The sequence below is a fragment of the Podarcis filfolensis genome, assembly GCF_964270895.1.
Source record: "Podarcis filfolensis genome assembly, chromosome: Z".
In the NCBI taxonomy this organism is placed as follows: domain Eukaryota; kingdom Metazoa; phylum Chordata; class Lepidosauria; order Squamata; family Lacertidae; genus Podarcis; species Podarcis filfolensis.
The window spans coordinates 22345673-22372466 of NC_139617.1; the positions used below are offsets into that span (position 1 = coordinate 22345673).

The 26794-nt window shown below is 43.1% G+C and overlaps 1 protein-coding gene and 1 long non-coding RNA gene across 2 annotated transcripts in view; both read right to left on the bottom strand.

The window, feature by feature from the left end:
* The window catches only part of LOC310754412, a 156154-nt gene that overhangs the window by 13966 nt on the left and 115394 nt on the right, over positions 1 to 26794 (bottom strand). The gene's annotated exons all lie outside the window — the stretch shown is intronic.
* Positions 12789 to 26655, bottom strand: LOC310754283 (putative P2Y purinoceptor 10). The gene is made up of 2 exons (XM_083596080.1): positions 26513 to 26655; positions 12789 to 15167 (listed from the first exon to the last, which is right to left on the bottom strand). The coding sequence occupies exons 1-2, from the start codon at positions 26515 to 26517 to the stop codon at positions 14126 to 14128; spliced, it is 1047 nt and encodes a 348-aa protein (XP_083452206.1). The 5' UTR covers positions 26518 to 26655; the 3' UTR covers positions 12789 to 14125.

The window sequence follows — 26794 nt, forward strand, 5'->3', positions numbered from 1 at the left end:
TAATGTGTAGATGCCCTGACTCCCTCTACATTCCTGGTTGCTATTTATTCTTCTTATTTATTTGATTTATATACCACCCTTATTAAAAGATCCCAAAGTGGTGTACAACATTAAGAACACATTTTATGGAGCATAATAATAAAAACACAACACAAAGCACAATAAAAGACAGTATATTAATACATTAATCATAATAATAGTTGTAGGGTTTGATCTTTGCTTTGAGAATTAAGAAGAGCTGGCAGATGTTGGAGTCAGCAGTGTGAAAATGCAGGCTAGCCTTGTTTTTATGGACCAGGGTATTGCTGGGAGGTGAGCTATTAAGGGGAACAAAGGCTGGTGATGGCCAGCCATCAGCTCATGAGGACGTCATCAACAGGGCTAAGCCTGTGCGAGACAGGGAGGGGCAGGGCTCACTCTCCAGTGGTGTGTGTTACTGGGCAGGGAAAGAAAGGTTTTAGGGCAGGGGTCAGCAAACTTTTTCAAGAGGGGGCCGGTCCACTGTCCCTCAGACCTTGTGGGGGGCCAGACCCACCCTCTCCTGAAAGCACCCCCCAAAAGGACCCTCCCTCTCCTGAAAGGACTCTGACGACGCCACTCACGCCGCAGCCACTGATGCCACCTCATCTTTGGCAGCGTCGTTGTTGTCCTCTGCCCCGTCCAGGGGTCTGTAGGGCGCAGAGCCCATGCCGCTGGCCTGGGCAGTGGAGGCAGCCTCCCTGCCGCTGCTGCTTCCTCCTGCTCGGCTCTTGGCCATATGCGGCTGCCTCAGCGGGAAGGGGCATCGTCCAGAGGCGTCCGCAGTCTCAGAATGGTCACAGGAGCTTTCTGCAGCCAATCCAAAGCCACGCCAGCATCGCAGAAGTCAGTCCCTGCATGGCGAGGCCTCTGCGCCATGCTGGTTTAGTGCGGGGACTGACCAAGTGGGTGGCAGGGTCTGCAAGGTTCGCGGGCCAGACTGATGAGGCCGGTGGGCCACATCCAGCCCCCAGGCCTTAGTTTGCTGACCCCTGGTTTAGGGCAGTGGTTTTCAACCAGTGTGCCATGGCACCTGGGGTGCCTTGAATGATGGTCAGGGGTGCCGTGGGCAACACTGGCCTCCAGCTCTCTTTCCTTCCCTCCCTCCTCTGATGCCCTCTTGCGTCTCTGCCTCCCAAAGGCTTGCACAGCTGTTTGTTGCAGCAGCCCTGGCTACAAGCTCCCCAGGTGAATGGTGCCTCTGCGGCTGGCTAGGGGGTCCTTCCCAGGCCCCTGTGGGGCAGTGTGAGGAGGCACCTCGCTTTGGGGCAGGAGAGGAGAAGCTCAGACACCAGGGACGACAGCAGCAACTGCCTGGAGGACTTCCAAGGAGAGGGGAGAGGAGAGAGGAGAGGAGAGGAGAGGAGGCTGAGGGAACACTCCATAAGGGAGTGTGTTCAAAAATGGGTGAGAGGCTGCCAGCTCTGCAGGCAAGGGGTGACATAACTGGGCTGCTGAGTCCCACAGGAGTGCCGCAGAAAGAATGTCATTGGTCAAGGGAGCCATGGACTCAAAAAGGTTGAAAACCTCTGGTTTAACAACAGATTTGGATGGCATGCGTATTTATGGTATAATAAAGGGAAGGTATATAAAGGGTTTCATAACCACATAATTAGGAAATCACTCTTAAAAGTATGGGGAAAATATAAAGATTTATTAGAACAAAAGACCCCATGTTGGGTATCTCCATTAGAAGTAATTTCAATTAAAAAGATAAACAGGGAAAGAGAATGGCCTATATATAGGGACGTATTAGAAGAGAGAGAAGGGAAATTAAAGCTCAAGGAGTTAACGAAATAAAAGATTATGTTTACGATTGGCTGCAACACCGTCAAATAAATGAGGTTTTTAAAGAAGATAACAAGAAAGGATTTAGTTATACCATATCTAGATTCCAAAAAGAAATTATAGATGAGAATACTAAACTTCTAAAGAAAATGTATAATCTATTATTAGAATGGGAAACTAAAGATGAGGAGGTGAAAAGTGTAATGATTAAGCGGGCACAATACATAGGACACAATATACAAATGGGAAAGACTGGGAAAAGTTATGGAAAGTGAATCTGAAATTCACTGACTGTATACTGCTAAAAGAGAATTATATGAAAATGATGTATAGATAGTAGATTACACCTGTAAAGATGGCAAAAATGTTTAAAACAGGTTCCAATAAGTGTTGTAAATGTAAAGAAAAAGAGGGTACATTCTTTCATATGTGGTGGAATTGTAAAGCAATTAAAAAGTACTGGGAAATGATTTACTGTATAATGAATTGAAGAAAATGTTTAAGTTAACTTTTGTGAAAAACCCAGAAGCTTTCTTGCTAGGCATTTCAGCTCAAGATTTGCCGAAAGAGAAGAAAAACTTTTTATGTATGCTACAACTGCGGCTAGGATTTTGCTAGCACAAAGATGGAAAGAGTGTTGAAATACCAGCTAGGAAGAATGGCAAGAATTGATGGGATGCACTGAAATGGCAAAATTAATGGAAAGACTTCGAGACAAGGAAAATAGAGACTTTAAGAAAGACTGGGAACCAATTATGTTATATCTATAGAATCAATGTAAAGAAATGGACTCACTTGCAGGGTTTGATTAAACACTTGCAACTAACAAAACTAATAAAACAAATGCAGAGATGGAAATACAAGGTTATGGAAATACAATGATAAGAGAAGAATAATAATTATGTTTTAAAAATCTTAAAGAATAAGAAATAACCAATAAGCAGGGAGAGACAACATGCCAAAAAGCTCAGAAAAGATAGTTGAGGGAAGTCATGGGGGTTTTTTTTGTTTTTTGGGGGGGCGGGATTTATACTCTATTTTGCTTTCTTACTTGAAATAATGATTGTGATGATGATAACATTGTAAAACTCAATAAAATAATTTAAATAAAAAGAAAACCTCTGGTTTAGGGTTTCAGCTTGGATGATGTTGGCTAAAGGAAAGTTGTGGCATTTTGCAAGAGGCTTGGAAAGTGGTGGAGAAGAGTGGTTGGCAGAACTACTGGAGGGCTGGCTGCAGTGGTGGACTTTGGGCTCTCAGATTTTGGCGGTGTCCTGTGTGACGCTAAAAGTTGGCACACACACACACACACACACACACACACACACACACTTCTTGTGGTCCATTCTGCAACATCGTGACATATCCTGCAGCAGACTGCCCAGTTTAGCTGCACCATTCATGCTACCCTAAAACCACCTTTCTTGGCTGGAGCAGGCAGCAACAAAGGGACAGGCAACATGGCTGGTTCCTTTGTTTGAAACCTAATCCTGCTGCTCCTAAGAGAGGGGCAAAGACTCATCTTGAGATGTGAATGCTCTGAACCTTCTCTTCACTGTAGACACAGGTTGTATGTATTCGTAAACAAACCATAGATCCTAAAGTCACCATATATCTGCCGTGCCCAGAAACATGAACCCTGGGTAAGCGCCAAGACTCTGAAATCTCACACTACTCGGAGTCTGAAGAGGCATTTTACAATTTCAAAATAAGAGGCCTATGGGAACACTCAGTAACAAAGGGGGGGTTGGGTCCCCACAAAACTTCATTGGAGACCCAAGACCCCAGCAAGGGTTCCTGCCCTTGCTGTAAACAAAACTGAGCTGGAAGCATAAGGCAGGTTCTTATTATCGGTTGTTTTAACCAAGTGTTCCTAGCTAGAAGCATTTTAAATGTGTGAGTATCTGTATCAGAATGTGAATGTGAGGCATCTGATCAAGGCCTGTATTTTAAAATGAGCTTAAAGATTTGCAAATGTTTCATGCCAGGCAGAAAACCAGCTGGCTAAGGATTTAGGCAGACGTTTATCCTCCTGGACAAGGGCCCCCCTGATTTATAGCAGGAGCCAAAATTCTCAAAGTTGTAAAAGGGAATTACAGGCTGGGAGCAAAGGTTACATTGACCCTACATATTACAGAATACAATCAAGCTGCAAAAACACAATTAAGAGTTAGTAAATAGTAGGATTTATTGTTTAACAGAAAATAATACCATGTGCCTCCCGTTAGAGACTAGCCATATTTTCCTAAGGTCAAAGGGCAAGAGCTAATGGGAAAAGCAGCTGGCCGGGAAAGGAGGGTGTAAACTGAAGAGGTTTCTTTTGAAGCTGTCTTTACTGAGTTCCTTTTTTACTTTGCAAAGGCCTTTTCTTCTAAAAAGCTATGTTAATGTATGAGATTTGTTGGCTTAAATGTAATTATGCAAAGGATTTAGAAAGTAAGAAATGTTAGATTCTTATGTTAGATTCTTATTTCATTGATGGTGTGTGAGAATGTGAACCCAAGATCTTTGTTTAAGACAAAATGTAAGACCATGAGCCATCTGTTTTAGCCATCTGTTTTGGAATGGAGGGGAAAAGTGGCAAAAGGTGATCTGGTAATTAAGGTGCCTTGGAGGCAAATGTAAGATATATGGCTACTTGTCTGCCATTTATGGATAGAAGGAAATATAGCTCTTTGTCTCCCATAAAAGGTAATAGGAAATGGGTGTATCTTTTATGATTGGTTCTAGCAAACAGCCAATAGGAATTTCAACCAGGCTGATTGGACAGAGGCAGCCAAAGGAGGAGCAAGGGGGCTGGGTTGAGGAAATATAAGTGCTGGCCATCAGGGCTGGAGGTTGGGCAGAGCTTTGGTAACCATATACCACTGTGCCTATCATTTATTTGTCTGACAAATAAATTATTATTTTAATTTCTCTATTGCTGCATTGAATATTTCATTCCAGCTAAGCGTTAACCACAAGCAGGGTGCTACAAATGCTCCCTCTCATTTTGCACTTCCTTTCCAGTAAAACATGTGCAGCCTCAGTGAGTTTCATTTCTGTCCCCGTACATTGTAATTACGCAAGTGAATTGCTGGTGTTGTTTCCCACACAACAGATTCAAGGAACCTGTTTTTTTCTCAACTATTTTCTGCAATGTGGGGAGGTTAACAAAATTATTGTTGGACACATGGCTGATGCTTTCAGCTAACTTACACAGGGATTCCAGAATTGTTTTAAGGGAGGGTGGTGCAGGCCAATATTAAATTACGAAGGGTGGGGGCTTTGTCCTCTGCTCACTCCACTTGTCCATTGCCCCCCAACTCCCTAGAGGTCCTCCTTCCTATCCCTCACAACTACTAACTTCACCTTTCACCCCTCTAACTCTATTTTTAAGCCACTCGCTTTTTTATTATTATTCTGCAGCCCTGTTTTGCACCCATTTTCACCTTCATCCCCATGTCCATGCTTTCTCTTCCTTTTTTGAACTGCACTTGCACACAAACCACCCTCCATGGTAACCTCCTGCACCTTTCTCTTCTCACCCATTGCAGCTATGCAACCATTTCACTTTCCATCCAATTATAGTCATCCTACGACTCCCATATTGCATTGCCATTTTTACCTCCACTTTCATCTTCACCCCATTTCCACAAGTACCACTCTCTCCTTACTTTTGGTAACCCACTTTTGCAACTCTCATTTTCATTTTCGCCCCATTTCCCCCACCTTTCTCCTGCTTTCATTTTTCAACTCCCTCTTGCACAAATCATCCCCACTTTCTTTTTTTTTTATATAATATTTATTGAAATTTTCAAAAAATATAAAGAAAACAAAACAAAAACAAAACAAAAAAACACACACATAATTACAATCCTTTCTTTCAGTAACATTATTTCCTTGACTTCCCCACATCTCCCCTTCTTGTATTCCAATTCAATTTTTTAATTCAGCAAGTTCCTATCCCCAAATAAATCACCCCCACTTTCATGCCACCTGCTCTCGTATTCTGCAGCCCACCTTTGAACACACACTATGTTATCACCTTTGTCCCTTTTCCCTCCCTTCCCCCTCCGTTTTCCAACTTTCTTTGTGCACAGACCACCTCAATGCTGTCTCCTATTTTGCGGTCCCCTTTGCATGCGCGCACACGCACACGCACACGCACACACACACACACACTATGATGATGTATGTTGTTGCATTTTTAGGATTAATAGAATCTTAAGACCAGGGCTGTTAGTTGGCTTGTTCAATTATGAAAGGTTAATTTCAGTTAATGGATGCTGTACATATAAGGGTCTTTGCTTGTTAATTAAATATTTGTTCTAAATTACTACATTCAGTGTGGAACTTCATATTGAAGAGAACGCATGGTACCAGGAGTGAAATGCATAATGTGAAATATAATGTGGAAGCTGTGCTATTTTTCTAGAAAAAGAGGTGCCGGAGCTCACCACAACTTTCTCCCTTGTTCTCTTAGAATGGCAATGGCGCCCAACTGAGAGGTGCCGGAACTGAGCTCCAGCAAGTTCCAGCTGGAAAAAAGCCCTGTGTGGATGGCACCATGAAATATTTCAGGACTCCACATCCTTTACTACTCTCACATGAGGCAGCTGAGGAACAGAAGAGGGAGAGTTTCTTTTTTGTGCCCATCTCTCCTATTTCTCCTTGTTAAACCTTTTTTAAAAAAACAAACCAATCTGAGTGTCTCTCGATCCCTCCTTTATTCAGACATCTACCATTGTTTAAAACAACCACTTTTGCCCTCTCAGTGGGGAAGCTGTCACACCCAGAGGGAGATCCTCCCCCCCCGGCCCCCTTCAAGGCCTTTCCTACCCCCTCAAGTTATTTCCTACAGATATGAGTTCCCTCCTTTTTGTTCCTGTCCCACACCCATTAGTACCTTGGGAAACAACCAATGAAAGCAGCACAGTGACAGACCGGTGTAAACATTGCGCAAAGAGAGAAAAATCTAGTGTATTTCCATAAGACATAGTTCATGACTAGTACAAAATAGTAGGGGGGAAAAGCCCTAGAATCTCACTGTTCAGGGCTCAGCTTCACCCGCAACCTCACCCATGTCTCCCTCTTTTCATATCTCTCCATACATTATTTCTCAACTCACCTTGGCTTTCCCTTCCACAGATAAGATATGCTCCATGTTTGCTGAATTGTACCTTTTCCTCAATTAGCTTTGACTACAGCAGTAGGGCTGTTGTGTTTGCCTGATCTTCTCAGGAGGGTGCTTACTTCTCTCTAAGTTCTCTCCAAATGAGGGCTGTAGCCACCTCTGCCCTCCCATTCCAGGGTCTCTTAGCTTATGTGTTGCATGTGAACCAAATTAGACATGAGGATGGTTGACATGTGTTTCTTGTTATGTGTCTTCCCTGGTGAGTACTTGACTAGCAAAAGCAATGAGGGCTAACACCAAACCCTCTCAGTTCCATGTGCAGTTGTTTTATGTGGTGGACCACTGGACCACTACAGTTTGCACCATGTTACTGGGTAGTGAAGTATTCTTACTGTGGACTGGAATCACCCACCTAGGCCAAATCCTGTCCATCCATGGCCTATCTATCTAGACAGGAATGCCATAAAGAGCTTCCTGTTTGGCTAGGATTTGGCCAAATCAACATCGGTCTTTCTGGCACTGGTGGGTTTCTTGGCTTTCATTCATTGGTTCACATCCTGGATCATCTCTGGCAACCTTGTGTGGTTCAACCAACACCAACAATGGAAGAGATGTACTGGTCCATCTCTCCCCCCCCCCCGTACCTTACCTGTTCTCACTTGATTTCTCCATCCATGTTACTCCATTCCCAGCTTGCTTCTGGTGTTTGGAAGGGAGCCAACTTTGGGGAAGGAAAGCCATCCATATCTGTCCCCTTAAAGGCAAGCTTACCTAATTTGCACTTTCTGAAACAATATGTAAACTGAAACAGAGCCTTCCCTCAAAATTTACACTTCTCCAAATTTTGCAATCTGGTTCTCCATTCAAGTGATATGTGACAAAATGTCTTTATTGGGGCAAAGTGTGCATAAACATGCATATATGGGGGAGGGAATAAAAATTAGAAAAGTCATTGCATTAGGTGAAATTGCTTTGCAAATTTATACATATTAGGCAAAGTTGCATACATAGGAAATTCACACTAAAATACTGATGAATTTTCATTAATACTCTTTTGGGAGGGGGGTGCAATCTGATGAAGAAATATGGAGAACTTAACTGAAACTGAGAGAAATCCAAACCAACAGATTCAACTTTCTCTTGCCTTCCCTCTTTGGATATTCCAACTCTTGTGTGTTTTGGATAGGGGATACTACCAGCGCTACCTGGAGATGCCAGTGATTGAACCTTTTGCATGTGAAGCAGATGTTCTACCACTGAACTCAGTATGGCTCTTCCCTTGTATCTGATGGAAAAACAGTTACACAGATTAGCTTTTCTTTTGTTCAGTCTGAATGTTGCACCTGTATTAGGTACTTAGGACATAATATATTGGCAATATATAAATGTGCAAATTTGCATGGGCACATTGCCCAGAACTGTGTACCACATACCACTAGATGGCAGGAGCTTTGTTAGGGCAGCAACAATATTATTGGTCTGTGAGGTAAAACATACCTCCTCCCAGATCTTAGACCACATTTTGGAGAAGAGGAAACAGGGAAATTGACTGCCTTTTATACATGGTATTACAAGAATGGGGAAGGCAATGTGCGGGATGCATTTTAGTGCCGTCACAGACACACACTGGACAGCTTATCTTTCCAGCACCACCCACTTCCCTGAAACTACAATGAGAGTGATGCTCCAGGACAGGAATGAGGATCCTCAGGGCTGGAAGCCAAGTGTGGCTCCCCAAGCCTTTCAATGTGGCCCTTGGGAGTCTCCTCAGGCCCCCCCTTCCTATCCCCTTACTGACCCTGCTTTGCACTTTCCTTGAGCATTTACCCTAGTTGGAATGAGTCCTTGCACTCTGATAATGCTTCTTCCTTGCTGCATTGGAAGGTACAGAGGAGTTTACAAGTATGTGTAGAAATTAGCCTTCTTACTGACAACCAGTCCAGGAGGTGGCACTGCCTGTAAACTTCCACCTCCTTAGTCTTGGTGTGGCCCTACAACTCAGCAAGGGAGGGGGAGGAGGAGGATGGGGAGAAAACTACTGCAAGTTGGCTCTGCTTGTCTTTGGCTCTGGCTTCAGCTACTGTCAGGCTTGCTGTCTTCTGCCCTACCAGTCCCAATGGGCACCAGCCACCACTGCCAGTGTGCAAAGGTAAAATCCACACATTTGCTCTGCCCACTATTGCTCTGGCCCTGCCCACCCCTAGCATGTGGCTCTCAGATGGTTGCTCAGTAAAAAATAATAATAAATAAATACAATCCCTTGGGTTGGAAAAAAAAGTTCCCTTCCCCCTGCTCTAGGACTCCAGGACGTTTCTCTGGTGCATCTGATTACACTGAGACAGCGATGAAATTAAATGCAGTCTAGAAAAGTTCCCATCCCCTTTTGTGAAAAGGATGGAAACTTTTCAAGACTGCACTGCATTTAAAAGGGGGGGGGGTGTTTTTCTGCCTCATTCTCTGGATACTTTATTATTTCTTTAGAATCACAGTTGCTGTGTGGTTGAGCTTGCCTGAGCATTATGAGGTGGCTGTGAGTGGTTTTTCCTCTTTCCATTAATCTCTGCAGTCTGCTGGCTCCTCAGCTGCCCACAGTTCCTGATCCCTAAAAGGTCCCATTAAGGGAAAAATTGCTTCATGGCATAATTCTTTGGGTTTCAGTTGAAAAGTGGCAAATGGGATGACCCGAGATTGGTTCACTTGCTGATTTTCTTGTAAGAGAGAGGTGATTTTTTAAAAAAACAAAACAAAACAAAAACAACATTTTTAAAAGACCAGGCTTCTTTAGTGGAAGCCATGTGCTCTAAATGCGCTTTAAGTGTGTGGTGTGGATGTGACCTCTATCATTTTATGAGTCTTCATCTTCTGAAATATCATGTATCCCTAAGGGCATGGCACAGCGTTGTGGCATCTTTCAGAACACTTTCAAAGCTTTGCTAATTTTTGCATATGTACTAATCAAGGTTTGTAAAGCATTCCTTAAATCAAGAGTTTTCACAATCCCTTCTCCCTGGTCAATATTAGCAGTCTTGTTGGGAGACTGACAGTTGTACAAACCTCTGGCACTGTTAAAAAAACCCATTGTTCTGGTTAGTGTATGTAATGTAGATAATTAGACTTTTTTTAAAAAAAAGGAGTCTGTAGGCAGAAAAACAACTGTACCCTGTCAACCATCAACCGTTAAAAATAACTGACAGGATGCACCTGACTGTAAAAGGAGTATGCCCACGCCTTTTGAGAGGAAAGAAAGAAAAGTAACAGAAGGGGAAGGGGAAGCCCTATGCAACACATTATGCATTCATAATGCATGTGGACTTCCTCACATATTGTTTGTATGTGGGTGAGGAGGTGGGTGGACCAATGGACAAAAAGATACAGAGACAGCCAGACTGACAGTCAGATAGATAGATAGATAGATAGATAGATAGATAGATAGATAGACAGACAGACAGACAGACAGACAGACAGACAGACAGACAGATGGAGGCATGATAGAGGTATAATTAATTTTACATCGTGTGGAGAAAGGGGATAGAGAAAAGTATCTCTCTCTTAACACTGGAAATTAGAGACATCCAATGAAGATGACGAGATGGCTGGACAGTGTTCAGCATGAGTTTGACCAAACTGTGGGAGGCAGTGGAAGACAGGAGTGCCTGGCATGCTCTGGTCCATGGGGTCACGAAGAGTCGGACACGACTAAATGACTAAACAACAACAATGAAGATGAATCTTGGAAGGTTGAGGACAGACAAAAGGAAGTATTTCTTCAAACAGTGCTTAGCTAAGCTATAGATTTTGCTCCCACAAGAGGCAGTGATTGCTACCAGCTTGGAGGGCTTAGACAAATTCATGGCACATGAGGCCAGCAGCAGCTACTAATCACAAGTACTACGTTCTTCCTCCACTGTCAGAGGCAGTATGCTTCTGAATACCAGTTGCTGAGAATCACAAGCTGGGAGAGAACTGTTGTACTCAGGTTCTGCTTGCAAGTTTGCCATAGGCATCTGGTTGGCCAGTGTGAGAACAAGATGCAGGACCAGAGGCACCATTGGCCTGATCCAGCACATTTTTCTTATGATTGGACTTCTTCAGGTGCCCTCATGGAATAAAAAAGTGATGAGGAAGGTGAAATCAAAATGTTTTGCTATATCATACCCTCCAACATATCCCAGAGGTAAACCGGGACTCGTGTCTTTCAGGGCCACGATGTCGTGTGAGATCAGTGTGACTTTCACAGAGTTGTTACTTGGTCTCAATTTATTATAAAAAAGTATTTATTGTCTACGCTGCTGTCCTCAAGGCAGCTTACCAAGATATTCAAAATCAAAACGCAATCAAATTAGGGAAGGCAGGGCTCACTGGAGAGCCAGTGTGGTGTAGTGGTTAAGTGCGATAGACTCGTAATCTGGGGAACCGGGTTCGCGTCTCCGCTCCTCCACATGCAGCTGCTGGGTGACCAGCTGCTGGGGGACCTTGGGTCAGTCACACTTTTCTGAAGTCTCTCAGCCCCGCTCACCTCACAGAGTGTTTGTTGTGAGGGAGGAAGGGAAAGGAGAATGTTAGCCGCTTTGAGACTCCTTCGGGTAGTGATAAAGCAGGATATCAAATCCAAACTACTACTCCTCCTCCTCCTCCTCCTCCTCCTCCTCCTCCTCTTCTTCTTCTTCTTCTCACACGCCTCCCAGTTGTGTAGAGTTTCAGCAAGTGAAGCCTCTGTGTCACTCCTGTTAAACGTCCAGGACACCCCTGTCCTCTTTCGCCTCCCCAAATCAAATATTAAAAACCACAGGAAAATAAAAAGGCAATAAATAACAAATAACAAGGCGCTCAGCTGACAATTAACCACCCCACCTCATATAAAAACAGCAAATCTGTCCATTAAAGGGGGATCAAGGCTCCTTAGGGGCCATAAAGGCCATTACAGTATTACAAAGATTACTTCTTAAGAGGGAACAAGTTGCCTAGGAGAACTGTAGCTGAGGCAAAGCAAGTGTAGAGCTCATAAGAAACCAGGCTGAAAGCCCCCATGATAGAGTGGGATATATAAAGTATAATAAACACTAACTGGAAGTATAGGTTTAGTGTGTTTGTGGCAAGTTTCTTTTAGTTATAAAAAGCAGTGCTTTTGTGAAGGTACTTTATTTCTGTGGTTAAGGATATATAGGCTGCTGTGGGCACAGGGGCCAACTATAGGGGGCCCTAAAGGCCCAGGCACCTACAATTTTTTTGTGGGTGCTCAGCACCCACAGTGCGGGCTCTGATGTGACTGCCAGGCAGAAACGTTCCTTTTTAAACAGGCCTTTGGTTGATTTGATTGATATCTTACGTCCATTTAAAATGTGGTGGTTTTTTGTGGGGGGAGGGGTGTTACTGGGTTGTTGTTTTTATTTTGATTATATATACAGTGGTACCTCGGGTTACAGACACTTCAGGTTACAGACTCCGCTAACCCAGAAATAGTACCTCGGGTTAAGAACTTTGCTTCAGGATGAGAACAGAAATCATCGGTGGCAGCAGGAGGCCCCATTAGCTAAAGTGGTACCTCAGGTTAAGAACAGTTTCAGGTTAAGAATGGACCTCCGGAATGAATTAAGTTCTTAACCTGAGGTACCACTTTATTGTAGTTTTTATGTTTATCTTTTCTGTGTACAACCCTGAGACCTCCGGGTATAGGGCAGTATATAAATTCAACAAACAAACAAATAAAAACAAACATAATAGGGATGTGACAGGGCAGGGAATGAGGCAGAAATAGCAATCCATGCCCTTCCTCCCCATCATAGCAATCCTTGGGGTGTTGTGAGGATGGCGAAATAAGGCTTACGTTTTTGTTGAACAGTGGTGAAGAGAACACAGTGCGCTTCCCTTTTTTCCTTAAAACTGTTATTTTATTCATGTATGTACATGTTTGTGTACACAATTATGCAGATATAATCAACAAATCTACAAATAAAATGCTTATGTTTCACAGGGAACATTCCCAATGGAAATCAGTAGGATTTGCTTCTGAGGAAAGGGGCATATCCTTGGCCGGCATACTTTTTTTTAACTAGGTGACTACCTTATTTATTCTCCAAATGTCATAGTATCATAAGATCATAGAATTGTAGAGTTGGAAGGGACCACAAGGGTCATCTAGTCCAACCCCCTGCAATGTAGGAATATGTTGCCCAATGTGGGGCTTGAACCCACAACCCTGACAGTCTCGTGCTCTATCAGCTGAGCTAGTCTCCCACACAGAACTGCAGAAGCTGCTGTATGGGGGTTAGCAGGCGATGGGCTGCAGCCTAGTGGTGGAGCCTCAGCTTTGCATATAGAAAACCCCATAATAAATCCCTGAGCTCTCTGGGTAGGAATGAAAAAGAACTCTGCCTGTAATCCTGGAGAGCTGCTGCTGCCAGTCAGTGTTGATTATCAGGGAAAGCGTCATAGCTGAGTAGCAGAACATATGTTCGGTCACTGGCATCTCCAGATATGAGTTGGAATAAAGATTCCTGCTTGAGACACTGGGCTGGATGAACCCTCCGGTCTGAGTCACTATAAAGACAGCTCTGTTTTTAGACAGTTCTTGTGTTCTTTGGTTGACAAAAACCCTACTTGGCTGTTTTCCCTTATACAATTAACATTACGTTAGGTGAGGCAGAGTGCCCCCAACATCATAGCCCCACCCACACTTTTCACATACTGGGGACATGCCTGTTGAAATGACGCTGTCAAGTTTTGTAGGATCTTCTTCTCTTTCACTCTCCCCCTTGGTGTCAATGGTGTAGCGTGAGTTTCCAGTTCCCATGGCCACATGGAGGGGGTGGGGGTGGGGAGGGGAGGGAAACGAACGGCGTATGCATGCACATTCGACTGCATAAGGGCATCCGCGTCGCCCAGGAGATTGCAGCCACAGAGATAAAAAAAGAAGAGTCATTGTGTTGTATAGAGAGGTCACTTTCTGGTTCACATGGAGAATTCATTTTCAATGGACCCCAGAGACAGAAGTGCTCACCTGTATTGAGGCAACACCGGGTGTTGAAATTGTGCACTCCTGAGAATTTTGAGCCCAGGGCGGTCCTCTCCATGCTATGCGTGGAATCCTGACTGCACAAGATGATACAAAGTGAGATGGACGAGTCATGTGGCTCTGTATACAGCTTCTGACTATGACTCCTTGAATAATCATTATGAATAATAATCATAGAAGTCCAAATTACTTTATTCCTTAACAGAAGAAGCACTTTCTCTGCTCATCAGGCGACTCCTGATGGCCAAGCTGCTGTGTCTTGACACCTGACCCTTGAATTCTGATGTTGTGAAGAAATATAGGACTGGATCTAAGCAGCAGTTAAGACTTGCAAGGCTTAAGCAGAAAGGGTGCAGGTGCAGGATAAACCAGTGTGCGGCGCAGTCTCTGATAACGTCCTCTTTCACCATCATATAGAAGAAAAACACAATGTGATATGGCGTGAAACACACGAAGAAGACAATTGCACACGTAGCAACCATCCGGAGTGCCTTCTGCTTCTCGGTAGTGTTTTGCAGAGGGATATGGCATTCTTGGAGGGAGGCTTTTGTCTTCCAAGTGCAGTAGACAATGGTGACGAGAGGGGTCAAAAACCCAACAATTTCAGCCACCAGTATCAACAGGACTGAGCTGACATGGCTGCCTATTTTCTTGACGCCAAGGTCGGTAAAGCAAGTATCATTGCTGTTTGAACTTCTCATCAATGGAAACGGCAAGCAAGCAGCTCCAACAAAGATCCACACAGCAGCACATATGGCCACGTCGTACCTCCGTTTCCACCCTTTGGCCCTGAATGGATGGAGAAGGAAGAGGTACCTTTGAACGCTGATGCACGTAAGGAAGCAAATGCTGGCATACATGTTAAGATACTTCAGATAGAAGCAGAGCTGGCAGAGGAAGGTTCCAAATGGCCACTTGTAGTTGATGTAATAATATATCCGCAGAGGCAAGGAAAGGACTTGAATGAGGTCAGCAGTGGCCAAATTAACCATGAAGATGATGTTTTTGTTTTGCTTGCTGATGAAGCGGCATAAAATCCACAGGGCCATGCTGTTGGCCAGGAGGCCTGGGATGAAGATGATGGTGTATGTCGCTGCATAAAGGGAATGCTGGAACTCTTTTCTGGGTTCTGTGCAATTGTCTGTTGCACTAATGCTCTGCAGCAGCAGCACAGCTGCACTCCCATTAGAGGCAAAGTGAGATGAAAGGGACACTTCTTTGGAAATATTTACCCTGTTTTAAAAAAAACAGAAGCAAAAACAAGTAGTGTAAGGTTTCCTGTTTTCATTATTGCGAAAAGACACGGTATTGTCTTTGCTTTGATTTACAATGCTTTAAAAAGCATTGAACTAATACTCAGTCATATTGACCAGGGAAAGTTTGACCACAGTAGATCATACATTGGTTTATTCAAGACTGAATTACTGCAATGAACTTTATGTGGGGATTCCCTTGTATTTGATTCAGAAGCCGCAGTTAGTGCAGAATTCTGCAGCAAAATGACTGGCAGTACATGTGCCCCCTCCCCTGCAGATTCACACAGAAAGGACAAATGAAACTCTGTTTTTGGCGGGGGGTAACCTGAGACCAAATTGGTAAAATGGGAGGGGCGTCCCTAGATATTGCTGCAATTGCTCACCTCTATGTATTGCTGCAAATCTTATTTGCACTGTAAACAAAAATAACTGATTCCTGGTCTGTTTCCACCCACGGAAGTAACTCTTGCACATAACCAATTCTCAGCTATTGTCTCCTGCAATTGCTCAACTCATTCCCTCTTAGCCTCTTTCATCACTTTTCCTTTGAATCCTCACCTAGTTGTGTGTTCATATGTTTTCATTAAGTCACTCATAAATTCAGTAAAAAACACACAACAACAACTGATTTCCAGCTTCAATTTTACATGAAGATGTCTCTGGAGAAAATAAAGCTTAATGCAGTTTACAAAAGGACTCTGGATTTTCTCCATCCTTAGAGAATTAAATCAGTGCTTCTAATGTAATTAGGGTTGGCCCAGAAGATCAATAGAATATGTAGGTTGCTGGCAAAGTAGTTGTGTCAGTGGCTGACACAGGATTGGCCCTACCATTTAGGCAGAGTGAAGAAGCTGCCTCGGGTGGCAGGTGCAGGTGGCAGGTGTAGGGGTGGGGATGGAGCTGTGTGTGCCTTGTGGCAGGCACTGCACCCCCAAGTTAGCCTCATGTTCTCAGGTGTGGTGGAGGGTGCTGTCTCAGTGCCAGTGCTGAAGGAAGATTCACTTGCCAGTCTGGTCAGCTTCAGTACATGGAATTGTGTACACCAGGCAGCCTGATGTCTTGGGCTGACCCTGCTGACCCTTGTTTCTCTCTGGGCATTCAGCCTGTTCACATATGAAATGAAGTGAGGTAGGAGGGGCTTCCTTTAGCACAGATGTGAACTGTATCCAGCCTGCGGGCCAGATCCTTACCTTCACTAGCCTCCACAGGCCAAGTTCAACAGATGGGCAGGTTTGCCCTCCTGTCTATCACCTGATGTCACAATAGCATCAGCTGCCTACGGGTAGGCAAACAGCTGTTTATTAGGCCTGCTTATTAGAGCTCACATATGACAGTGTGCCAACCTTAATGGTCAACTGCTTGCTGCTTGCAAAGAGCACTGCACAGAGCTTTTGCAACCACCAACAACCAGCCGGTCGTTATTAGGAAGTGCTGTGTGTAGGGCATTGCACAGAACTATGCAGGTGCTGATGTTTGGCTGATTGCAAAACACCTGCAGCCCAACCACATCTTCACTTGTTTCATATCTGATTCCATATATGATGTCAGGTATAGGGAAGTTTGGTGTGGCTTTTCAAAAATGACCAGGCAGGCCAAACAAGGAGCCCTAGAGGGACTAATTAAGGCTGAAGGTTCCCTACTGACGTTTTAACTGAAAAGGAGCAGATGGAAGAAGTACATTGATCCCCATGCCCACTAACAACTTACCTCCACACAGTTCATTGTACTAGGACCTAGAATTTAGGTACTTTCCCCCCAGTCCTCATTCAGTTCCAGTACTGGAGTTGAGAAGGGAGAGGAGTACTTGGAGCAACGCCCTATGGTAGGATGTGTTGAGGGGCAGAGGAAGATTTCCCACTTCCTACCTATGCATTCCTTTTTCTATTATCCATACCCCTTACTTCCACGTTAAACATCAGAAGGATGGGCATGTCAATGATGACTTTAGCACAGGTGTTGTTGGGTACCACAAATTCCATCATCTCTGACCATTGGTCATGCTTGTCTAAGCTGATGGGAGTTGAAGTCCAACAATATCTGGAGGAGCACAGGGTGGTTGCTCCTGCCTTATCACATGCCTTCAGATAAGTATGCATGTTTAAACTGACTGCCCACAGAGTGAAGAAAATGTATAGGTTTAGGAACATGAACAAGTGGCCACAGCATCTGTTTTTCTCTGCGCCTCTCTCTGCTAAGAAAACCATAAGCTGTTCCATGGTTGTTGGATTTATTAGGCAGCCTTCCTGTAAATTGTCAAACAGACTCTCTGCACTGTGGACCAACTTTGTTTGTACAGGTTGTTTTTTAAGAGCTTCCTCAGTCTGTGGCTTCCTTTCTCCAGTAAGTGGGCGTAGGTCTTAAAACAGTAAACACAGCACTTGTAACTAGTAGCTTTTTTCTGTACAGCGGCAGAAAGAAGTCATATCTGGACCATGTGCCTTGAAGAATAGGGTCTCCTGCCTGTCTTTCCGCTTTGGGTTTTCCACAAGAATTAGGCTTTAACCGGATTCCAACAATGACGGCACAGTCCTGTCAAAGTGTTCTTAGAAATAAGACCTTTTAGCTCAGTTGAATTTACTCTCTAGTAGTAGCTAAAACACATTTATGAAACCTAATTTCTGGTGGTGTGTGGGTGTGGGTGTGGGTGTGGGTGAGAGAGAGAGAGAGAGAGAGAGAGATAGAGAGATAGTGGTGCACATGTGGTTGCAGTGCGCATACTGTTGTGGTGTCTGCATGGTACCCACAATAGTTCCTCCAGGTGGCAAAAATGCCAGTGGGCCAGTAAAGGTTGGCCTAGCAAAATGTAAGTCAATTTGTGTGGAGGTGTTGTTGTTTTGTTGTTGTTGTTGTGTGGGGGTATTTTCTTTTTTAAAATCCACTTCCTTTCCATTGACCCCAGTTTACTGAAAATAAATACTGCAGATCTTATGCATGCTTACTTGGAAGTAATTTCATTGAAATCTGGGGACTTTACTTCAGCGGAGGCACAGGAGAGAATTTCCATTCAGTTTGCATATTAAATATGAATTTATCAAATTATCACGTTATGAAACAACATGAGAACTGAAACAAATCCTTTGAAAATTACACTTATACACACTTTGCAATGCAGTTCTCTAACCAACAAAAGTTATTGTTTTTTAAATGCTTATATCAAGAGAAAGTGTGCATCCAAATGCATATATTAGTGAAAATAATATTTAAAAATGTATTGTGTAAGGGAACACTGCTTGCAAAAATATGTTCATTAGACAAATATGAATTTATTAGGAAAAATTCACACTAAATTGCTGCTGAATTTTCATGAGATTTTAAATTAAAATTCACAAACTGATACAGAAATATGGAGAACGGCATTTAAGAAAACAAGAAACTGAAAGAACAGAAATAATAATAACCCGCCCATCTGGCTGGGTTTCCCCAGCCACTCTGGGCAGCTCCCAATAGAATATTAAAAACACGATAAAACATCAAATATTAAAAACTTCCCTAAACAGGGCTGCCTTCAGATGTCTTCTAAAAGTCAGATAGTTGTTGATTTCCTTGACATTTGATTTGAGGGCATTCCACAGGGCGGGCGCCACCACCTAGAAGGCCCGCTGCCTAGTTTGGCAGATCATTCCTTCTCTAATTCAGAGTAAATATGGATGGGCTTGTGCTACTGTTGGCTAGAATGTGGGGCCAGCTGACACAGCAATGGCTCAAGTGTTAATGAAATAATCCTCAAAAGTACATTTCTAACATAACCCATAGCTATTAATCTGGTTTAATTGTTCAAATTCCACCTGGCTGGAAGTGGAGAAATAATGTAATTCAGATTTTAGAAGGCAAAGCTCATTACTCTTCCTGGAGATCCCATGTGTAGTTTTTAGGCAAGGGGCCCTTCTGATGGTGGACTCCCATCAGCCTCAGCTTCCAATATTAAATCCTACTCTTCCCATTTATGCAGCCATTTGGAATTTTTAAAAAAATCATCAAAACTTTTGTGCATATTTCTCCTAATATCCATATTTGTGCATGCTGTTTTGACTAATGTAAACTTTTTGAAAGTTATATAATGCAGTTTAGTTTGTTACTTTCATGAATATATTTTATGCACACTGTCACCTAAAACACATTTTTGTAAATATTGTTTTGTTGGAGAATTGCATTGCAAACCTAGGAGAAGTGTGAATTTTGAAGGATATCTGTGTTTTAGTTCTGATAATGTTTCGAAGAGTGCAAATTCAAATGATTCACCTTGAAATGCGAGCTGAATCAAATCTCTCCTCCGTACCTAGTGAAGGCTGCTTTAAGCAGCTGCACATAATGTAGTCGTTCATTTAGGTCGTTACTCACTCTTTCCCAAGGTTTGGCATGGACTGCAACTTCTCTCCCCGCCCTCCTTCCCAAAACCACACCTTTTAAGAAGTTTTATAAGCCAAAAAGGCAACTCCCTACACTCACCAACTTTTATAATTGAAATTTGGACTGTGGTGGAGCCAGCTGAGGGAGGGGAGAGGGGATAATAAGGGATGGATATGAGATGCATTGGGCAATAAATCTATGCCATAAAAGCATGAGGAGGTGCCCTCAGTCATTTTCACATTGAGAACAGTTTCTGGTTAAGTCCAATTCTCCACATTTCCGCATCAGCTTGCAAAGAAAAACATAAAATGCTGGTGAATTTTCATGAGGAAGTTTTGGGTGTTTTTCTTTGCAAGCTGATGCGGAAATGTGGAGAATTGGACTTAAGCAGAAACTGTTCTCAATGTGAAAATTGATCAACAAACTACAGGACCCAGACCTCTTAGATTTGGAGGGTTATGATAATCGATGGGGATGGCACGCGTACTTAGCGTAAGGGAAAGCAAAAGTTCATAGGAATTTTTCAAACCATGTTATTAGGAAATCCTTAATGACGGTTTGGGGAAAGTATAAAAACCTGCTCGAACCCATGGTTCCCTGGTGGATTGCGCCAAAGGCGGTCAAGAGAAAAAATACCCAGGGACCCTGGACAACATATAAAGTACTCCTAAAGGAGGATAATAACCAATTGAAATTAAAAAGCTTTGGGGAAATAAGAGAGTGCCTTTTTGACTGATTTCAATATCACCAATTATTTGAGACATTCAAAATTGACAAACAAAAGGGTTTTTCCACTGAGACCTCTAGATTTGAATTGGATTTGGTGAACTCCAGAATTAAAACACTTTCTAAAGTATACCGACTCCTCCTTGACTGGGAAGTCAAAGAGGAGGAGGTTACAGCAGCTATGATTAAGTGGTCACAGTATTTTGGGTATTCAGTAACAATGAAGCAGAGGGAAAACCTGTGGTAAACAAACTGGAATTTTACAGCCTGTTACTCTCTGAGAGAGAATTTTCTTAAAATGCAGCATCGGTGGTATTTAACCCCCTGGAAATTGTCCAAGATGTTCATAAATGTCCCGAATAACTGCTGGAGGTGTAAAGAAAAGCCAGGTACTCTATTCCATATGTGGTGGCAGTGGAAAGAAATCAAGGTGTTTTGGGAGGACATCCACATAGAATTGGAAAAAATGTTAAATATATCTTTCAATAGGAAACCAGAAGCTTTCTTTTTGGGAATCACAGATTTGGATATTCCTAAAAAGGCTATAGAGATCTTCTTAATGCTACGGTAACAGCAAGAATTCTCATTGTGGCAAACTGGAAAAGTGAAAAGTCCCATCAAGATTAGAATGGATTCAAAAATTGCCTGAATATGCGCAATTAGATAGCATGTCAGAAAAAATAAACCAAAACAGGTATCTATCTCAAAATGGGAAGTTTTAAAAATATATTTGAAAACTAATAATTGTAGTCTAAGGTCATTCGCAGCGTTTGAATAATTTCAGTAGCAGTATTAAAGGTAAAGGTAAAGGCACTTCTGACCATTAGGTCCAGTAGTGGATGACTCTGAGGTTGTGGTGCTCATCTTGCTTTATTGGCCGAGGGAGCCAGCGTACAGCTTCCGGGTCATGTGGCCAGCATGACTAAGCCATTTCTGGCGAACCAGAGCAGCGCACAGAAACGCCGTTTACCTATTTATCTACTTGCACTTTGACGTGCTTTCAAACTGCTAGGTTGGCAGGAGCTGGGACTGAGCAACGGGAGCTCACCCCGTCACAGGGATTCGAACCGCCGACCTTCTGATCGGCAAGCCCTAGGCTCTGGTTTGCCAGAAGCAGCTTAGTCATGCTGGCCACATGACCCGGAAGCTGTACGACAGCTCCCTCAGCCAGTAAAGCGAGATGAGCGCCGCAACCCCAGAGTCGGTCACAACTGGACCTAATGATCAGGGGTCCCTTTACCTTTTTAATACTGCATTGGGATCTTAGGATAAAGAGTGGTTGATAACAAACAAACAAACAAACAATTTATCCTAATACAATGCATTTCTGTATGGCCTTTTCACTATTTTTTATGCACACTCTCTCTCCACCCCCATGCATGTATTTTTGGACATGCTATGCGTTTGGAGAACTGCATTGCAATATTTGGAGAAGACTGAATTTTGAAGGACCCCTGTGTTTCAGTTCACATATTGTTTCGGAATGTGTGAATTCAGTAAGCTTGCCTTTAAATGTAAACAAAATCAAATTTCTTCACCATCCTTTCTGAGAAGTTCCATAAAATAAAACTGACAAGTAGTACTGCAACATGCCCACTCCATTAAGAACCTTGCGCCCATTCAGTGATGCAGCCAAGTCATTTTAGAGGCTGGACTTTTCCAGGCGGCACTTCTCTTGAGATGGTTGTGTGTATTGCTTCACTTACGTCAAAATGAGGTAAGCCAGCCCTGTGGCATTGGGGACCCTCTTGCTCGTTCAGTTGAGCGGGGTTCTGGACATCTGCCCCACACCATCAAATCCTGCTCTGATAGCACCACTGAATTTGTGTGGCCTTTTAAGATAATTTCACACTTGTTTCTGTGCCTGTGCCTTTTTCTGCTCTCTCTCTATCTCTTCTGTGAACTTCAAGTTTTTTTGTCACAAGGCTTATGCAGGGGAGGAAATTGAGTGTGGCTCCACTCCAGTCTGGCCCCTGCCACCTTCACATTAGCATTAATGTCTGATGCAGGATAAGCCTAAGCACATTTACCTTTTGAAAAAGTGAACTTCAGACCTGGGGCCAAACACAATCCTCCAGGCTTCTTTGTCCAGCTCTCGAGACTCTTTCTAGACCCACATGCTTCCCCCAACACCCTTCCCAGGTTACATCTCATGCCATCCTTTTCAAAGTTTTCTTAGAAGCTGAAATGTTTCCTTGAACTAGGATAATGCCTCTGGATGGAGGATGGAGAGATGGCTCTGTGTGTGGCTACAAAGGGTCACCCTTGTTATCCCACCCACTTTTGTTTCTGGCCCCACTCACTGTTGCCCCTGCAGGGGCCCACTACTGGCATGTTGCCCCCAGAAAGTTCCCCACAGGGAATGTGGCCTTAGGGCTGAAAAAAGTTCCTGTCTCTAGCAGTTCCTGGAAGCCTGATCAAATATGCTACAATGCAAATAGCAAGGGCACAGATGTGGTGCCATGCACCATGGGGCAAGGGCAAAAGCATGGCCCTGTTACCCCTTTCTGCTTTATTTCCTTCTTTGCACAAGAAGTACATTTAGCTATGGGGTGTATAGGGTGTTAGAGGAGGTGTAACATCTCTGGTGGGCAACACATCATGTTCCTTCTGGGATAGTTTGTCCACCTTTAGTCCCCACCCTGCACTCTGCTCTCACCTGTGGCTCCTAGAAGCTGTCAGCATGCAACAGCAGCTGCACCCTGGGAATGGCTTCTACTGGCTGGCTAAATCAGGTGAGGGTAGCTGGTGCATCTCAAACTCTTGGTAAATTGGGGACTTCCCTGCACATGAAGACAGACTCTGGCAGACTGAGCAGACAAGACCAATAGTGGGTCCAATGGTCAAGAAGGTGGTTTCTGAACATGTGGTGGCAGGAAGTGAGGGGGAAATGGGGCTCATCAGCCTAGGAAGGTAGCCTATCCAGGAGAAGAAAACTCTGGTCCTAAATCTCTGCTGCCTGGCAGGATATCTTTAGGATAAGTAAAGGCTAAGGAGTAAACCCTACACAAATCTGGAGTGGAGTCCCCAAGGCAGTGGGATGGGGACTTGCTTGTCTTCTTCCACCAACTCCTGCAGCCATTCTGGTGCCCAATGTATTGCTCTGCTTTTCTGTGGACCACAAAATCAAGGCTGAGAGGGTTTTTGTTGTTGTCTGGTCAGTCCAAAACCTCCATACACACTACCAGGGCTTGCACCCCAAAGAGGTCACTTTCGTGCTGCTAATGTAGTGGTTTGAGTTCACCCCCAGAGGCACACTCCATTTTCTCTTGAGATAGATGGATGCCAAAAACAACATTTAGCCAGCAATCCTGTACACCCTTACCTAGGAGTAAGTCCCACTGAAGTCAGCAGGATGTTCTTCTGTGGGCAATAGGATTCCTATGCACATATCTGGGAATAAGCCTCGCTGAAAATTGTGGGACGCAAATCTGAGTAAACATGCATAAGAGTGCATTGCCAACCTAAAAATCTAACCTTAAAGCCCTCTCAGCAGTTAGATGGTAGATTTGACCGTTATTTGATCAATACCAGCCGCAAAATGTGAGATAGCTGATAAAAGTGAAGACAAAACAGAATCATTTGCTAATATACCCCACCCACAAAAACCTTCAACCTAGCCATGAATATCACAGCATGAACAATGCTGTTCTACGCTGTTTCTGAAAGATTCTTAGCATTGTAAATTGGCATATATCCAGTGCAAGGAAAGCCCCCTGTTGTAAGCCAACCATACTCAATCAGCTGTGGGAAATCCATGAAAAGGATGTGGGAGATCTATGGCTAGATCTAACATTCTTTTTAGGACTAAAAAGAGCCGTGTGGGAGAGTGGAGAGAGGCAATTTGGATTAGGAATGTGAAGCTACTCTAGGTGATGAAAATTGACTCTTCCATCCAATTTTCCTGATTCAAATCAACACACACACACACACACACACACACACAGAGAGAGAGGGGGGGTTGCTCCCTGGAGTTTCAGACCCTGTCCTTTCGCAGCCCTACTTGCAGTTGCTAGGGAATGAACCTAGTGCCTTCTGCATGCAGGACAGATGCTTTACTATTGAGCCACAACCCTTCCCCATATTCTTTAAGGCAGGCCAGCAAAAGTGTATGAGTGTAACCACCAGAAACAAGAATAACTGTTTAAATTTTTAACTGAGGGTGGTGGGATAAAAATAAATAAATAGGCCAGTCTCAGTTTGGGAGTCCAAGGGATCTATGTTCAGCCAGCCAGGTAGCACACATGATAATGGACCAGATAGGCATCAACAATTATTTCCTATTGTTAAAAAAAGAAGTTTTCTGGGGCAAAACAATGCAGATCTTGCAGATTCATCATCTAAAGCAGAAATGGTTAGCCTGTGCTCCCTCTAGGTCAGGCATGCCCAAACGTGGCCCTCCAGATGTTTTGGAACTACAATTCTTTTTTTTTTTTGTATATAATTTTTATTAGTTTTTTTAACATACCATTTTCAACAGTAATTAAACATACTTTTACATCTTATTCAAATTTTTGACTTCCATCAATCCTGTCTGAATTCCCACCATCCCTGACTACTGGTCCTGTTAGCTAGGGATGATGGGAGTTGTAGTCTCAAAACATCTGGAGGGCCAAGTTTGGGGGTGCCTGCTCTAGGTGTTGCCACATCACCTAACCCTCTCTGACCATTGGGCCCTGCAGGCTGGATCTGAAGGAGTCCAACAACATCTGGAGGGCCACAGGTTCCCAATCCGTGATCTGAAGTTTAAACTGGATGGAGGGACAAGTCTGGATTCTCTTTTACTCTGTTACATTGTCGTAGGAGGGTTTTCCAAACACAGAGTGACATCTTTGATTTGTTAAGACCTAAGAGAACCTTATACTGTCACCAGCATGGTCATTTCTCAGTCTGTCACCTATGTTTAAGTTGCATTCAATTCAAGCTTATCCAGCTAATCAATTAACAGTAGGAATGCAGGAGAAATTCAGTTCAGTACATATTTGAAGCCAAATCTATCAGCTTTGCACTTTCCAGAACAATACGTGAACTGAAGCACAGCTATCCATCGAAATATGTAATTACTCACATTTTGTGATGCAATTCGCCAAGCAAGCAATGCTTACAAAAATGCATATTTTATGGGAAAATGTGCATAAGCATGTCGATATTAGTAAGACTAGCATACAAAAATGCATTGCATTAGGGGAAATTGCTTGCAAAAATGTGGACATTAGTCAAAACCTCATATGAAAATGTTTTTATTAGAAGACATTTGCACTAAAATGCTGGTGAAGTTTCATGAGGTTTTTTAAAAAATAAAATAAAATGCAAAATGTGGAGAATTTCAGATTGGAAACATTATATATGCATAGAACCAAAATTGGGAGATCTTTCCATCCCTAATCAACAGCTTTAAGTGTTTTCAGAAAAATAATTTATATTAGTCATTTCATGCTTTCTACTGTTTTGCAGGCATACAGACTAGTTGCCCAAAGGGCGATAGAACAATAGAGTTGGAGGTCACCTCAAATATAAGATAATCTACCCCTGCCCCAGGGTAAAGGAAACCCACAGCTACAGCATCCCTGACAGGTACATATCTAGTCTCTGCTGAAAAACCTTCTGCGAACGTTAATCACCTTCTGAAGAAATTTGAACCCAGCCGATGAGAGATGTTTAGTGAAAACTAGAGACTGGAGAGAAATTTTATTCTGTTACATTTAAAGATGAATCTACTTATTTTGCACTTTCTCAAACAATCTGAGAACCAAAACATATCCACCCTTCAAAATTCAAATTTTGTAATGCCATTCTCCAGACAAGCTGCGAATATAAAATTTATATGCCAGGGTAAAGTGTGCACAGAAGTGTGTATATTAGTGAAAATAACATACCAAAAATGCATTACATCAGGGGAACTTGCTCTGCCAAAATGTGCACATTGGGTAAAATTGCATGCAAGGAAAATGTGAATTTTAGAAATTTGCAATAAAATGAATTTTCATGAGGATTTTTTTAAAAAAAAATCACATACTTCAGTGTGGACAATTGAACTTCAGATCAGAAAAATGAGAAACTTAGATAAACCAAAATCAAAAGATTTTCCCACCCTGTAATTTGAAATCATTGGTTTGGATCTTATCTTCTGGAGTCTGGCTTCAAAAAATGTCCTTTTAGCAATCTTTTGCTGGGCAGAAGCAGTTCTCCTGAAACTCACAGTGGGTGGTGTGGTGAGAACTTTCCTACAGCATGATTCCAAAGCCTTACCTCATTGAAACGTCCCAGTATTAGCAAAAGCCCTCTGGGAAACTCAGCGTTCTGGCAGCAGTCTTGCACCTTGTTGCTTTCATGTGTGATTAAAATGGAGAAAGGAAGACAGTAGATAGAACTTGCTACAGCCAGGTTAATGCAACAGGAAGTAAAAGGCTGTGCTACTTCTACCACGGAAGTCTTATTTACATGCAAGAACATCAGTCTGAATCATAGTGTTGCTATGCTGGTTTTCTGTAACCAAACAAAGACTGGGACAGATTCTCACAGCCACAGACC